The 17,085-nt window shown below is 39.5% G+C and overlaps 1 protein-coding gene across 1 annotated transcript; it reads left to right on the plus strand.

Moving 5' to 3' along the window:
- Positions 1-1,690: 1,690 nt before the first annotated feature.
- Positions 1,691-16,303, plus strand: hs3st3b1a (heparan sulfate (glucosamine) 3-O-sulfotransferase 3B1a). The gene is made up of 2 exons (XM_053612293.1): positions 1,691-2,571; positions 14,184-16,303. The coding sequence occupies exons 1-2, from the start codon at positions 2,051-2,053 to the stop codon at positions 14,800-14,802; spliced, it is 1,140 nt and encodes a 379-aa protein (XP_053468268.1). The 5' UTR covers positions 1,691-2,050; the 3' UTR covers positions 14,803-16,303.
- The last annotated feature ends 782 nt before the right edge of the window (positions 16,304-17,085 follow it).

A 17,085-nucleotide genomic window follows, 5' to 3' on the forward strand; every position in this document is an offset into this window, starting at 1 on the left:
TTAAAGTAACAAGGAATATATTGTCATCCCACTGTATCCATCTCTCTTTCACTCACTTTATCACTCGTGATATTTTTCACATCATCACCCTTTTAAACTAACATGTCACATAATTAGCACATGGAATTAAGGAATGAAGTAATGGCAGAATCCAGCGAGGTTGGACGTTTGGAATAAATTGCTATGAGCTCAGTGTTTCAGTGTAATATGTGCGATTTAAGCAATAGTAGCTCAATAATTTTTCATAAGAAACAACCCATATGAGGCACCAGGGGTTTATAAGGACATTGAGAAATTGTTGCACATTAATAAAGTATCTCTCCCCTCTTGATATCATGCTGACCCACTTGGAAGAACACACACTCACACACTCACACACTCACTCATTCACACACTCACACACTCACTGACTCACTCACTCACTCACTCACTCACACACTCACTCACACACTCACTCACTCACACACACACACACACACACACACACACACACACACACAGGGATTAGCAGACAGTGTCAAAGCAGTTCTGCTAAAACTCTGACATAGCAGCTCTGTAGTAATCAGCTCTGGGGTAATCCTGTTGAACATCACAGGTACTAGAGTTCTAGTGTCCCTCTGTTACATTTGCTCCTGACCATCCTGAGTTGACAGCCAGGATTTTCCTTTTTGCCAGAAACACAGGAACCACACTGTCTTGTTGGTTTCTATACACTGAATCAAGTATTAAGGTTTTGTTTGGAAAAAGTTAGCAATGTGCAAAAGAATATGACATGTGATTCTGGGTCCATTGCTAAAAGTATTTTAACCTGGGACTAAACACTAGCAAGCTAATATACACCAGTCAGCCATAGCATTGAAACCTGCCTAATATTCTGTAGGTCCCCCTTGTGCCGCCAAAACAGCTCTGACCCTTCGAGGCATGGACTCCGAAAGACTGTTGAAGGTGTGCTGTGGTATCTGGCACCCAGACATTAGCAGCAGATCCTTTAAGTCAGTGGTCACCAACCCTCTTCCTTGAGATCTACCTTCCTGCAGATTTCATCTCCAACACACCTGTTTTAGTTGATCAAGAACTTCTTAAGGCACGGATTAGATGGTCAGGTGGGCATGATTATGGATAGAGCTAAAGTCTTCAGGAAGGTAGATGCTTGATGAAATCATTCCTGGACAATTTTTGCAGTGTGTTAGAGCGCATTATCTTGCTGAACGTGGCCATTTCCATTAATAATAATAATAATAATAATAATAACAACAACAACAACAACAACAACAACAACAACAACAATAATAATAATAATAATAATAATAATATTAATAGTGTATGGAGTAAATAATGGAGTATGCAAATAGAAATTGATTTAGTGATAAATACCCTACAAGATTGCTTGTAGGTCATCTTTGCTTTAAAGATCATCTTTAAAACTAAAAAGTTCTGAGGATGATTTTATACATGGACTGGTTCCAAATATGGAACTGATATAGCAAGTATTTCCTCGATTAAAAAAAAAATTCTAATAAAATTAGAAAATAAGCATGAAAATGAAACAAAGACAAGTAGAAAAGAACTTAAAACAAGTATGTCTTAATTAAATATAAAGCAACTTTTAATTATTAATTTTATTTCTTATTTACATTCGTATTTTGAGATTAGTCTATTATTATTTTTTATTTTAAAATTTTTTTTAGATTGAAGGCTAATTGGAATGATACAGTATAATAATAAGGAATGTTTATGCGTTCGTTCCTTGGCTCTGATTGGTCACTCTGAGTGCGCTAACTCCTCCCCCTTTAACTGAGCGCTTATGATGCCAGGCGCGCTTCACACTCATTGTTCACTGGGAGGAAACTGGGCACCTCATCTCACACACGTAAGTTCAACATTTGTTGCCACTCCATGCTGGCCTAAAATGTCATGAATTCAGCATCTCGCAGGGAATGCACTCTGACTTAAGGCAATGTCTACATGTCTTGAGGATTTCTGTGGGGGTTAGGGAGACACAAGTTTGCCACCATGCGTAACGGGACGCTGACGCGTAAGCGGCGCTCTTATGGAGTATAGTTCACTGTTCTGTCAGACCTCCTGCGCTGTTTCGTTTCACCTGGGAAAAAGTAGACTTTTGGTTGCATGCATCATGCTGACACTTTGGGCGTACATGCTTTACTGCTGCGTTGGTTATTGCGCTTCTGTGCCGAGGTTCGCGGTGGACTCGGCTGGGATGAGGACGAAGCCGGAGACTGCTGTGGACTCCTTTATCAACTCGGGAAGGGATGTTTACGCCAAAGCCCACTCGAGGGACTTGTTAAACAACAAAAACGAGCTGGACAGCAGAGCAGACGAGTGGGATGAGAGCAAGGCTGAGCTAACGGCTGTAGAAGACGGGACAGGAGCGACAGGTGCCTACAATGGGACGGAGACGAAGAAACTGCCCCAGGCCATTATCATCGGGGTGAAAAAGGGCGGCACGCGCGCGCTGCTCGAGTTCCTGCGCGTGCACCCTGACATCAGGGCTGTGGGCGCAGAGCCGCACTTCTTTGACCGGAACTACGATAAAGGACTCGACTGGTACAGGTGAGAGTGACTTCCTGAACAACACTAGCCTACTATTATACACTATAAGAAATAAAGGTACCAAACTGTACTTTCTCTTGTAGATGGGATGGTACCATCAATATTCTGTATCTTTAGTATTCTACCTGGAAACCTTAAAAACATATTTTCAGCTAGGCCTACATACAAGACTGCTACTCAAAGTAGCTAGATAAAGGTACACCAGTTGCACTCTCCTAGGTAAAGATGCATTAGAAAGGTCCACAACATGCACCCTTGATGGTACCACCCCAGCAACAAGAAACAGTACAGTTTGGTACCATTGTTTCTGAGAGTGTACCAGTTTATTAATAATGCAGTTAGTACAAATTCAAGACCTAGTGAACACAGTGTGATTACAAACTATTTGTCTGTCAACGCTGTAATTATAAACTGATTGTAATATTATGTCAACCCCATGATGATGATGATGATGAAGACTGGCCCTAAATAAGTATCCCCTTAAATTTGGATTTGATGAAGCATTTAAGACTGTGAACATATGGCAATTCTGCTGACAAACCTCCACTCCAGATTAATTCCAGTGGATTAAATAACAGACAGGCTGCTTTAATAAAAGAAAATGCATTTAATTAAAGTATCATTTGGGGGTTAAATATTATTGTTGATGGATTTAAATAAGAATTGTGATGCATATGTTCAATGCTTTAAAAATAAATAAATAAAATTAATATTTAACACCCACTTATGTAACAGTGAAAAAATATCCCAGAAAAGGTATGATGATGTCGAAGTCATTATAGCCTACATTAAAGCATGTCCTGTCCTGTTACTGTATAGTTGTACTAGTTACTCTGCCTTCCTCCTGTCGCATTAAATTCAAACTTCTGCTCCTCACCTTCAAAGCCTTAAGTGGTCTAGCACCCCAATACTTTTGTGACTTACTGCACATTTACACACCAACACGCTCCCTTCGCTCATCAAACCTAGGACTTCTCTTTGTCCCTAAATTCCGTCTCTCCACTGGCGGTGGCCGATCCTCCAGCGTAGCTACGCCTAAGTTATGGAACTCACTCTGCCAGAATCTCCAGAACATATCCTCCATTTCCTTGTTTAAATCACAGTTAAAATCCTTTCTCTTTTCCCAACACTACCTCTCTACTAATGATGCCTGACTTTCTGGAATTTTCTTGTCTGCATGGTCAATTGTTGTTTGTTCCTGATTGTAACTTATTATTATTATTATTATAGAGTTGGAGACAATTGACCGTTTTGGATGTCGTGTCATACAGGCGGAGATGATTCACCTTTAAAATGCTAGCATATTATGATTCATCATCCTTTAGTGCTAGCTTTTTTAAGTTTGTGGGATCATTGTTTTATTTTGAACACTTACTCATTTCACGGTTAGTCACATTTGTCTTGTAGATAGTCCATGTACAGGTAAAGATATTGAAATATAATCCTGTAGCAGGTACAGGAAATCCTACTTTGGCAGCCTTAGAAAGAAATACTGCTTTTTATGAGACAGGGTCATTCACACACACTACTTTGTGTGCAGGATGCACTCTTCTCAGAATATTTCTTCCCACATAGAGCAAAGTCTGGTATTGGTGATTCAGACCTAAACTGAACTTCTGTAATCGTAAAACAAACACAACCTATGCAAACACACTGACTGTGTAATGTAGCATATGGTCAGTTTTTCTTGCACAACACTGGGTGCTTTAAGTTAGTCTGACCCTCACTTTCCACTTCTAAGCACATTCATTAGAATAAGAATTTTTATTTGTCTATTAAACTTAATGAACTCATGCAGTGACATGAGATCTGGTTTTATATCTGTCTTTAGGGGTATAACGATCTGACAGTTTGGATTGATGCATCGATTTCAAAGGCAACGATTCAAATACAACAATTATAAATGGATTATTCTCAGTTATAACTGATTATAAATCAATTATTATCTAAAAAGGACAAACAACTGGTGTGTAATAAAATAATAAATATTTTAAACTAATATGTAAATGATTTAATAATCTAGCAAGATGATTTGCCCATAACGCTACTTTTAAAATATACTTTTAAAATAATTCTTCACTACATCATCATTCTTTGTGAATGGTACACCTACTCCAAATTCTGAATGATCACATATTGATCGGAGGCTAAAAAATCATATTGTATCATAGCAGATTCAATGGTATTGTTGCCTTAAGATTCTAAATTGTATTGTATCATGGGGTACTTCTACAGTACTGACTCTTGATAAAATGAGCCATGGAATTTTCATTGTAACACAGATGTATTTAAGATGTTCATCCATCTCATGGCAAATCAGAATCTGGCTATAACAAACCAAGCACCAGATTTTCAAATCGCTCATGAAGCTTAACAGCTTGTGGCTAGTGTGTAGAAGTTTTACAGTTTGTGTGGTTACAGGACAGTAAAACACAAAGGTCCGCTAAGTATTGCTTATTGGTTTCATATTCATTAGTAGTCTGAATCAGACAGAGGCTATGGTCAACCTTTAACCCTTTCCTTATGTATAGAGAGATTCATCATTTTTGAGGAATCATTTTAGTGCGTGGAAGATTTTTGTGTGTGTGATGAAAGGAAAAGGTGATCACTTTGCTCTCAACATTAGCTGAATCTAACTGTGAAGTTTGCTTTAGCCAAACACACAGCTGGATTGTTTCCATCTGTCTCCGTAACCCCTCAAAGAGATAAGGCCTATTGAACTAAAAAAAGAGCCATCAACTATATGTAACTCTAAGTCATGTAAAGAAAACATCTGTAATGAAAAAATGCTTTCTACAGTTGAGCCTTATGTTTTGGTGACGCTGCTGTGCTCTGGATTGAATGTTGTACTAACAGTTTGAATGTCTCGATCAGCCTTAAAACCAGCAAGTTCAGGGCAGCAGCATGTTCACTGCTCTAAAGACTGTCCCATTCCCTAAGCCAACACTGCTGTCTAATTAAACCATCTCTGCATGAGGAAGCCTTGTCAGGGCCATGCACTGCTGCCTGACCTCCACCGGCAACTCACACAATAAAAGCTCCCTAATGACTGCTCACAGCACAGCTTTCATTGTTAGTCTACAACACTTGTAACTCCTATGTGACCCCGTGAACTGCAATAACACCTCGTGTTTTCGAAGACCTACAGTCAGTACTGCCGCATGCGAACATAAACGTTTAGGAAGTTGAGGAAAATATGACTTGCTCTCCATTTAAGCTCTTTCTGTGGAGGAATAAACGGTGCTGGCCCACTGGTTGCACTTGGATGAGCTAGAGATGCGGATGGCTGCCTTTATCCAGTGTGCCCCGTTGAATAGTTCTTAGACAGAAGCCTGGAGAAAGGAGCATGTGGTCAGGAGCCAGTGCCCCCTGTGGAGACATTCAGCTAGACTTGCACTGTTGGCGGAACATGGCGAAGGCATCCATGTGTTTCTGCAGAAGCTTTTGGACACAGCAGGGTTTTCAGTGAAAGATGTGCCATTCATGCCCTATCATGACTTTTTAAAAGTCAACAATGCACTAATTAATTATGTTACTTTTAGATATTAATATATTGGTGTGCTCCATTTCATTGAAGTGTTCACTCAGACAAAGAGCCATAATATGAAATAATCAACACGTATATAAACATTGTTCATTTTCACATTTTCTGAGGAGTGTATTAAAACAAGCAGCACTATGTGTGTGTGTGAGAGTGCAGCAGATGCTTGCAGTAAATTGAGAGCGACTCTATTGAGAGCTCAGCAGAGGCAGCCAGGGCTGTCAAAAGGAGGTGGCAGATCCCATGAGGTCTGCATTAACCCTGGCGAGAGAGAGCACGCAATTAGAGTGAATTGTGTTGTTTCTTCCTTCACTTTGTATGCAAATGTGTTCAGGAGGATTGAAAGTGTTTTTTTTTTTTGATGAACACAGCACAAACTCTCAGTTTTAACAAAAAAAGGCCCTGAAAACATTTTCTAAATCCTAGATAGTGGAACTTTCTTCATTCTCACACATATTTGTGTAGAAAATGTACTCCTCTGCTGAGTAGGGTTATAGTGGTCCAGACTGGATTTACAGATAAAGTGTTTGCTGCACCCTTTACAGCAGACATATTCAACAGGCAGCCTACAGACCAAATGTGGCCCTTATCCATATTTTAAATAGCCTTCCAGACTTCTGCCAGTCAATTTAATAAATCATAATATTTAATTTTTAAAACATGAATATATTTAACTTGACATTCTGCATAATCGACACAGTTCTTCAAATTTCAAAATTGTGAAAATGCACTTTAATCACAGCAAGAGGTTGAATTTTTAAATATCTGCCCTGTTTTTCATGGCTACTCTTTGGTAAGCTTAAGAGGGACAATTATTAGGTTACTTAAATTACAGGGGAAAATATTCCAAGAATTTTCAGTGTCATTTTTCATTTCTATATAGATCAGTAATTGGGTGAATATCAAAAGGACTGCATCATCTGCCCCACATGTGGCCCACTTGCCAAGATATACAGTGCATCCGGAAAGTATTCACAGCGCTTCACTTTTTCCACAGTTTGTTATCTTACAGCCTTATTCCAAAATGAATTAAATTCATTATTTTCCTCAAAATTCTACAAACAATACCCCATTATGACACCGTGAAAGAAGTTTGTTTGAAATCTGCAAATTTATTAAAAATAATAAACAAAAAAAGCACATGTACATAAGTATTCACAGCCTTTGCCTTGACACTCAAAATTAAACTCAGGTGCATCCCGTTTCCACTGATCATCCTTGAGATGTTTCTACAACTTGATTGGAGTCCACCTGTGGTAAATTCAGTTGATTGGACATGATTTGGAAAGGCACACACCTGTCTATATAAGGTCCCACAGTTAACAATGCATGTCAGAGCACAAACCAAGCCATGAAGTCCAAGGAATTGCCTGTAGACCTCGGAGACAGGATTGTATCGAGGCACAGATCTGGGGAAGGGTACAGAAAAATTTCTGCAGCATTGAAGGTCCCAATGAGCACAGTGGCCTCCATCATCTGTAAATGGAAGAAGTCTGGAACCAGCAGGACTCTTCCTAGAGCTGGCCGCTCGGCCAAACTGAGCGATCGGGGAAGAAGGGCCTTAGTCGGGGAGGTGACCAAAAACCCGATGATCACTCTGACAGAGCTCCAGCGTGTCTCTGTGGAGAGAGGAGAACCTTCCAGAAGAACAACCATCTCTGCAGAACTCCATCAATCAGGCCTGAATGGTAGAGTGGCCAGACGGAAGCCACAGCCCGCCTGGAGTTTGCCAAAAGGCACCTGAAGGACTCTCAGACCATGAGAAACAAAATTCTCAGACCATGATGAAACAAAGATTGAACTCTTTGGCCTGAATGGCAAATGTCATGTCTGGAGGAAACCAGGCACCACTTATCACCTGGCCAATACCATCCCTACAGTGAAGCATGGTGGTGGCAGCATCATGCTGTGAGGATGTGTTTCAGCGTCAGGAACTGGGAGACTAGTCAGGATCGAGGGAAAGATGAATGCAGCAATGTACAGAGACATCCTTGATGAAAGCCTGCTCCAGAGTGCGCTGGACCTCAGACTGGGGCGAAGGTTCATCTTCCAACAGGACAAGACCCCAAGCACACAGCCAAGATAACAAAGGAGTGGCTACAGGACAACTCTGTGAATGTCCTTGAGTGGCCCCGCCAGAGCCCAGACTTGAACCCGATTGAACATCTCTGGAGAGATCTGAAAATGGACGTGCACCGACGCTCCCCATCCAACCTGATGGAGCTTGGGAGGTCCTGCAAAGAAGAATGGGAGAAACTTCCTAAAAATAGGTGTGCCAAGCTTGTAGCATCATACTCAAAAAGACTTGAGGCTGTAATTGGTGCCAAAGGTGCTTCAACAAAGTATTGAGCAAAGGCTGTGAATACTTATGTACATGTGCTTTTTTGTTTTTTTATTTTTTTATAAATTTGCAAAGATTTCAAACAAACTTCTTTCACATCGTCATTATGGGGTATTGTTTGTAGAATTTTGAGGAAAATAATGAATTTAATCCATTTTATAATAAGGCTGTAACATAACAAAATGTGGAAAAAGTGAAGCGCTGTGAATACTTTCCGGATGCACTGTAAAGATGTCTTTTGGATTTGAAATTCTTTGTTTTTGTAGATATGAGGGAAATGTGGAATTTTTCCTTTGTAGTAAAAGTAATAAAATATTATGCCAATGCAATATAAATATAGGGATTTAATAGGTTTTTAGGAACTGTTTTGACTTGAAAAATATGTTTCCACATTTCCAACATGGAATTTACATCTAAGGCTTGACGTAGTACTCACTGCACAGTTTGAATCAAAATGAGTATTTTCTCAAAAAAATGTTGCTGTTTATTTATCCTGTGTATGTCTTGTTCGAACAGTTTAGTACTCATTTTAGGTAACAGGCCACATTACACTCAATTCAATTTCAAGTTGCCCTGACCAGTTTAGCAGAATAACACATCGACACCTCCTCTTAATTGTGTTCCTTTATCAGTGTTTATCTTAAAGCTACGTTATTGCTGTGTAAGGAAGATGTACATAGTTAGCAAAATATTTTACAAATAAGTTGGGATTGTATAAATATTCATCCCATTGCTGTGAAACAAATAAATTTAGTTCCATTAGCACATTACATTAACACATTTTTTAGTAGATGAGCTCATGGCCTGGGTTTATTGCCCTGTTTGGCCCAGTAGTGGAATAACAGAGACTTTTGTTTTTAATCTTTCAATTTAAAGGATCCCAAAGACAATTTGAATTTAAAACACAGATTCTAAATTAATTTTGGTGAGCTGGATTCGAATCTTTAATAGGCTGGTCTAGCCCATGGGCTGTGTGTTTGACTGTTCTATTACATTCACAAAAAATATTTTGAGAGTTTTATATAGGTAGGTTCTAACGATTATTTTTCTCCCTTATTAAAGCAGAGACAGCTGATGGTTCCGGCCTTGAAACTGCAATTGTACTTTAATGGAAAATTTTGCAAGAAATGCGGTGTAGTCATGGAATACAGGAGGTGTTTTCTCAAGGTGGGAGCAGAGAAAAATGATATAACAAGATGCACACAAATGACAAGATGACATAACGTAGACATAAGCAGCCCCCACCAGCCCACATTGTTTTTGATTCAGGTTTGGAAAATGTCCTGAAGAAACTGTCAGATTATTTGAAGTGGCTACATACCACCACCTTATGTCACCTCTTGTGTGGTTGAACAAAGAAGGATGTTCTTAGAGGAATGCCTTCCAATTCCACACACACACACATGCACACACACTCTTTATTTCTCTCTCTCTCTCTCTCTCTCTCTCTCACACACACACACACACACACACACACACACGCACACACACACACACACACCTGTCTTTTCATGCACCGCCACTGCATTGTGTCTCAATCAGGTTACATTTTACCCTAAAGCAACGTGCAGAAAAGGCTACTTACAGTTACAATCAAAATTATTCAACCCCCATTGCAAATCAGGTTAATTGTCAAAATTTACAGACTTTCAGCTGTTTTCAATGAACAAATCAAAAAAAGCAATTGAAATAGTTCAACACAACGAATACTTCCCCAAATTCAACTAAAAATGCCACTTATACTGACTTCTCAAGTTTCAAAATTATTCAACCGCTTCATGGCAAGCATCTTTAGTACTTAGTAGAGTTCTTTTGCTGTTATGATCTTCTGCAAACGAGATGCACAGCTTCTGGCAGCATTTCTGGGGAATCTTAGCCCATTCCTCATGACCAATGGCCTCCAGATCAGTAATATTTTTGGGATTGGGTGCTTCTTCACATCCCACCAGACATTTTCTATGGGGTTGAAGTCAAGTGACTGTGATGGCCCTGTAGAATCTTCCAGGACTTCTTCTGCAACCAGGCCTTGGTGGAATTTGAGGTATGGTTGGAATCATTCTCCTGTTGGAATGTCCAATGACGCCCAAGCTTCAGCTTCCTCACAGACAGGCATGATGTTTTCTACTAGGATTTCTTGATACTTCAATGAATCCATCTTGCCTTCCACACGCTGCAGGTTTCCAGTGCCAGAGGATGCAAAGCAGCCCCAGAGCCTCACCAAGCCACCACCATGCTGGACTGTGGACAGAGTGTTCTTTCCTCATTTCTCTTTCTCCAGACATTCTGCTTATCCATTGTGCAAAAAACTTCAAGTTTTGTTTCATTGCTCCACAGAACAGAATCGCAAAATTTCTGTGGCTTATTTATATGATTTTGAGCCAACTTTTCTTGTACTTTTGGGTCAGTAGTGATGTACGACTTGGAGTTCTGGCATAGAAACCTTCTGCGTTTAGTACATGCCTTACGGTGCACACTGAAACCTTAGTGCCTGTTGCCACCAAGTCTTGCTGCAGGTCTTTTGCAGTCACTCAAGGGTTTTTCAAAACCTGCCTTTTCAGAAATCTGGTTGCAGCCATTGATAGCGTCCTTTTCTGCCCCATCCAGGTATTTCATACATTTTCTACCCCTAGCCAGTTCAGGTTTTTCATGTGCTCCAGCTCAAGCAAACCTGGTGCAAGGAATGAAGCCCTTGATTAGTTGCATCAGGTGTGCTTGAGACAACACTTGTTTTGCATATTCGTGCTGTTGTGAGGGATTCTATTCAGGGGGTTGAATAATTTTGAGGCTGGAGACTTCTCCAGCAGAAGTCTGGGGCAGGATGGGGCAGAAAAATGACGCTATCAACGGCTGCAACCAGATTTCTGAGAAAGCAGGTTGTGAAAAACCCTCGAGTGACTGCAAAAGACCTGCAGCAGGACTTGGTGGCAACAGGCACTGAGGTTTCAATATAAGTTGCATTTTCAGCTGAAAGTCTGTACATATTGACAAAAAACCTGATTTGCAATGAGGGTTGAATAATTTTGATTGCAACTGTATGTATTCAAGGACATAAAGCGTCCCTTGAACTACAGTATCACTAGCATGGATTTCTGCTAGCATAATAACTACCCAGTGAAGGCCTGTGTTCTGCTGCAAATTAGTGCTTTGCCACTTCTGCCACCCTCTCACCATTTCATTAGAGCATTCTGAGTGAACTTCACACCACCAAACACTCAGCGCACTTAAAGACTCCTACTTAAGCCTTTGAACGTGCGACCTGATAGCAGCTAATGTAAACACGGGTTTTAGAGACAGTTCTTCAAACACTAGCTTTCCAGGATCCAGATCTGCAGACATTCCTCACCTCCTCCCAAGACACAACACAACTCCAACAACTATGCACACCAAAATATGCACACCTTATAGATTTATATCCTGTGTGAAAGTGAGGGTGAGTGTTAACCTAATTTCATAGTAGCAACTGAAAAATCTACAGCGTGACAAGCAGCATTTGAATCAATTTTATGCAAATTAGGTATGAAGTGGTAAAACAAAATTATTGAATCATTTCACTTCATTGTTCACAATTTAATTCCTTTTACGACCTGTCATTCAATTTGTGTAGAGATATTACAAAGCAAAATAAAGGCTGGTAGGAAGTAAAATTGTTGGTGCCTCTGGCGAGCTAGTACATATAGCATGCTTTACTAATCTGCATTACAAAACTAGTACAAAGCTTAGCATGTAACATGTAAATCAAACAACCAATTTTCACACTGATTAGAGCATATTTAATTTGTTTTTAACTAATGAGCTTTAGAAGCTATATTTACAACCATTTCTCAGTTGAACTAAACAAAATGCTGGACATAGCTTAATATCTTTAGCTACATTGATTATCACATTTTGTCTTTAAGATGCCTGTCTGCAGAAGTCTAATCCATGTTTGTTTTGCTTGGGGACTAAGTGTAAATTTGAATCTGTAGTAAGTTTCTGAGTCCCTCGGGCTGCCAGAAACAGCCCCCAGCACGCTGGTTGTGTATCCAAGAGATGGGGAGGATAATTGCAGCGATACTGATTTGCCGCCTCCTCTCCCACATGCCCCTCTCTCATTAGCTTGGTGCTTTTTTTTCAGCCTCTGTGATAATGATAATGGTCTAGAGAGATTTTGAGAGGAGAGATGGATAGGGAGCATGAGAGAGGAGTGGTTCAGAAGATTACATGGGAATATATACCATGCTGTGTTTAATGTGGTAGTCGATTAAGGAGGACTACTCAGCGCAATTCATCCTGGTGCACTTACTTCCTTTCCCTTGACTCCTTATAATATAATGTAGTCTTTTCTCTTCTCTTTCCTCCTGTCCACCATTCCTTCATCTTCATATAAGTGGCAAGATACCATCTATTAAATGTATTATTTTATTTATTTATTTATTCATTCATTTTGCAATAGAGGTTACTAGCAGTTGCCAACGGGTGTCTGTAAATACCATTTGTAACCACATCGACAGTTCTGGGACTGTTGTCTCTCCTTTTGTTTTAACCACAGGGGCAATTTTGATTAAAACCCTGAAATATTCATGCAAATAATGCACTTAAAGAGGACATGGGGGGAAATATGTACAAATTATACAAAATATATTTTAAAATCTAATCCACTACTTGTTTCAGTTAGTAACAGATTTAGGTGTAAAAACACTGATAACTGCCACTACACACAAAATTTAGAAAAGTGTATCATGATGTTAACATATCTCAATCAATATCATAGTGCCCAGGTGTAGTGCTTGATGTTATCTCACTCCTTGTCTGTCTCTGGAGTTCTCTGCCGCCACATTAGCCATGTGGATCTGCCTGATGCTGGAAAGCACGTAGCTCTGCCTAAATCCCACTTGGCCTGCATCAGCCATTCCCTGAATTCAGGCTAAAGTTAAAGCACTAGTTTCCCAATTATAGGACCAGTCTGACCCTGCTGACTGAGCCAGCAAGGGAATAACTATTACACAGGCTCAGATATGAACGAGATTCCATCTAATGAAATTCATGCATTTATCTCAAAGGACCGCTTGACTGTTGCTGCCAATTCACAATTTTCATCTTGGAATATTTGAGATAGCTGTTTAGACTGTAAGTGAGTGAATTACTCTGAATGTTTGCAACATATTTATGATGCATTTATACCACTTTATAACAGCTATAGCACATTTAATGGTCCAAAAAACATACTGTAAGGCACTGTATCATGGATACTGTAAGTGAGGCAATGAGCTCATTTTTTCATGTGGAAACCTAGCTCATGTGGAAACCTAGAGATGATGTCATTAATGATAATTAACCAAAGTATATGAGTTAAATTAACATGAACATAAGAGGACACTTGTTTTTTTCTTCCTGTGCCTAAATATAACTCCAGTTATGAGGTGTGTCATCACCACTCTGGGTTCCATGTGAGACAGATGGTACACATACTGTAGGTCTTTGCCTCTGCTAAATCTCAACCCACAGTTCAGTGTGCTGGCAGTTCTTTATAGAGCCTCTGATTTCTCTAAGTGGCAGTTGGTTATGGATCATAAAAACTCATTTCCACATGATACTGCCCTAGCGTCTGAGCAGGATTAACCTACTACATCCTGTCGCTGAGAAAGCAAGTAGCTTGGGGGCAGAGACAGAAGAATGTGGATAACTGGAATACTCCTGTTGATATTTACAGCATTCATCTTTGTTTGCTAACACCATTGTATTGTGTTCTAGAGAGCTGATGCCTAAGACTATTGAGGGCCAAATCACCATGGAAAAGACCCCCAGCTACTTTGTGACCAAGGAGGTCCCAGCCCGTATCTATGCCATGTCAAAGGACACTAAGCTGATTGTGGTGGTGCGGGACCCAGTTACACGGGCCATCTCAGACTACACTCAAACACGTTCCAAGAAACCTGACATACCCTCCTTTGAGAGCCTGACCTTCAAGAATGCAACAGCAGGTGTGATTGACGCCACATGGAGTGCCTTGCAGATTGGTATGTACGCCCGGCACCTGAAGCGCTGGCTGCAGTTCTTCCCACTCAATCAGATCCTGTTTGTGAGTGGTGAGCGGCTAATCACCGACCCAGCTGGTGAGATGGCACATGTGCAGGACTTCCTACACTTGAGGAGGTTGGTCACTGAGAAACACTTCCACTTCAACCCAGCCAAGGGCTTCCCATGCCTGAAGAAGCCAGCAAGCAACACCAAGCCCCACTGCCTGGGCAAAACCAAAGGGCGCACCCACCCAAACATTCACCCCACTGTGGTGCATCAACTGCAAGACTTCTACAAGCCATTTAACAAAAAATTTTACCTCATGACTGGGCAAGATTTTGGCTGGGATTGACAAATGACAAAAAAAAACTTTGTAAAAGATTTTATTTGTGTAAAAAGAACAGAAGTCTATTTTATGATTTTTTCTAATTTATTGCAGTCATTCCATTTTTATGGAAATTGGTGAGCTTATTATTTAATAGGTTTGAGTAATTGCATTACCAAATTGGGAATTTTGTAGTGAAGTAACAATAGGAATTCAAATGAGGAGAAACGTCCCCAAAAGGAAGACAAAAGCACAATGAAATTAGTAACGGGTAAAGAGTGAGTCAGTCTTATCCAGAGAACATGTTCTTTTTCTACAGTCCATCCATCAAGCAACAGCATCTCTTTCATGTCCATACAATTCTTATCCTTAGAAGCCATGCATTCCAAACCCTAATCAAATTTTTCCAGGAGACCATTATCCCATAATCCTTTCTCATCATTTGATTAATCTCAGAGAAATGGTCTTTTAGTATGGGTCTGTTTTAGGTGCCAGCTGATCCACTACTAGTTCAGGCCGATCAATACACTAAATGATACATAACAAATGCTACACCAATTATGATGAAAAAATAGGACAGACCAAAGCTCTAGGAAAAACTATCAGTCAGTTATTATATTGATTAAACCCTGGAAGGATTTCATAATAACATTTGAACTGACTTTAGTTGGCAACAGTGCTTAATGTGCTTATGGATTATAATTTTTTTAAATAATTATATTTTTAATGAGTGAACAATTCTACCTGAAGCCTGGGAACTATTGAGAATTTAAACTAGGTCTAATGTTGCCAAAATGTGCAACACCTTTGACCAGGGAGTTAACAAACCTCTCCATACAATAATGGAGTGTTTCTTACTTGGGAGAGGAGGTTATAGTGTCATGTCCTTGGTATTTTGTTGAAGAACAGAATAAGGAGGACAAATACTCCCAAATTCTTTGGCAGAGCAGAGCAGGACCAGCGGACCTATTTGGATGACCTCAGAAATAGACTCTGGAACTAAACAAAATAAATAAATAAACGGAAATGCTGATTAAGCCGTGTTTGTCACAAACGTAAATGGTTTGATTCAATGCGATCAGAGGACATGGTTTAAATTCTCTGGGAAAACAGAAAAACATAACATTGATCTTGCTATTTCATATCACACTGTATTTATTATAGTTTATGTTAACAGAGAACCACCATGACTTGAAGATCTACATCAAAAGGATTTGCTCAGTTTAAGCCATAAGTTCTATTTTCAGGCACAACAAAAAAGGAAAAAGCTATTTCTTTGGACAAATATTTTCTAAACATTAATATATGGTTGGTTGAGTTTTATTCAACCCCATTAAAGATATTACATTTTCTCTTCTTATGGCTTTCCAGAGTAAGCTGTTCAAATCGAATACTCTATTTATTGTGGTATTCAAATGGGTTTTTTTTTCCAACTTGAAACAAAAATTCTGTCAGGAGACTGACACAATGAATATTTTGTGCTTCAGTATTCTTCTGTAATGATAAAATAAATCTATTTTTACCAAGATTGTTTGTCTTGTCCACTTGTTTTCTTTCATGTAATTAACAGCCAGGATTGTGTGGCAAAAAGGAGACTGTCCTGTCTTATAGTTTTGGACTGAAGCACATGCCACTGAGTGTTATATGTGACTTCAGTGGGGTTCCATCATGTGTTCCATGAAGTCATCCAGCTAATGAGCATAAGTAATGCACAGTTTCTTCTGAGTTACAGCTAAGACCACTGAGCTGTGTACAATATGTGGAGTGTAGGGAACCATTGTGGTCTTGTTGTCATCTTTCAGGGAAATGTAGAGTGTGAGGGAGATCTGGTTCCAGCAGCAGCGGGATGCATATGGTATGCATGTCTGTGTGTGTGTGTGTGTGTGTGTGTGTGTGTGTGTGCATTAAGAGTGTAATGCAATGACACTATCTGTATCTGTAGCTTTGTCTATTTCTATATCTACTTGGTGCACAAAATATCTGTATCAGTACATTTTTGTCTATCCATATCTCTATCTGTTTAGTAAATGAAATTGCTTTGCTTAAACCACAAAGCATTTTTTATTTTCTTTCTTTTTTTTCTTTAATACAGATGTGCATACAGGACATTCGTAAAATCCTGCTGGTGCACTTTTTTATTTTTTTTATTTCCACCTGCCTGCAATATATTCTAGCACATTTTGTTTTATTTCTCAAAACATAAACCAACTGGTAGCCTAATTTATAACTCTGAAGCCCAAACCAGGCAGTTACTAAGAATAAATGAATGAATGAATGAATTAATGCCTAAATGCAGCTAATGCTGTTAAT

Source organism: Ictalurus furcatus, chromosome 2 (assembly GCF_023375685.1).
Source record: "Ictalurus furcatus strain D&B chromosome 2, Billie_1.0, whole genome shotgun sequence".
NCBI classification, from domain to species: domain Eukaryota; kingdom Metazoa; phylum Chordata; class Actinopteri; order Siluriformes; family Ictaluridae; genus Ictalurus; species Ictalurus furcatus.

What these genes read in the sequence shown, in the direction of transcription:
- hs3st3b1a (XM_053612293.1), top strand. Translation starts at nt 2,051, where the DNA reads ATGGAGTATAGTTCACTGTTCTGTCAGACCTCCTGCGCTGTTTCGTTT. An exon ending in AAAGGACTCGACTGGTACAG is followed by an intron (nt 2,572 to 14,183) that starts GTGAGAGTGACT and finishes ATTGTGTTCTAG; the next exon opens with AGAGCTGATGCCTAAGACTA.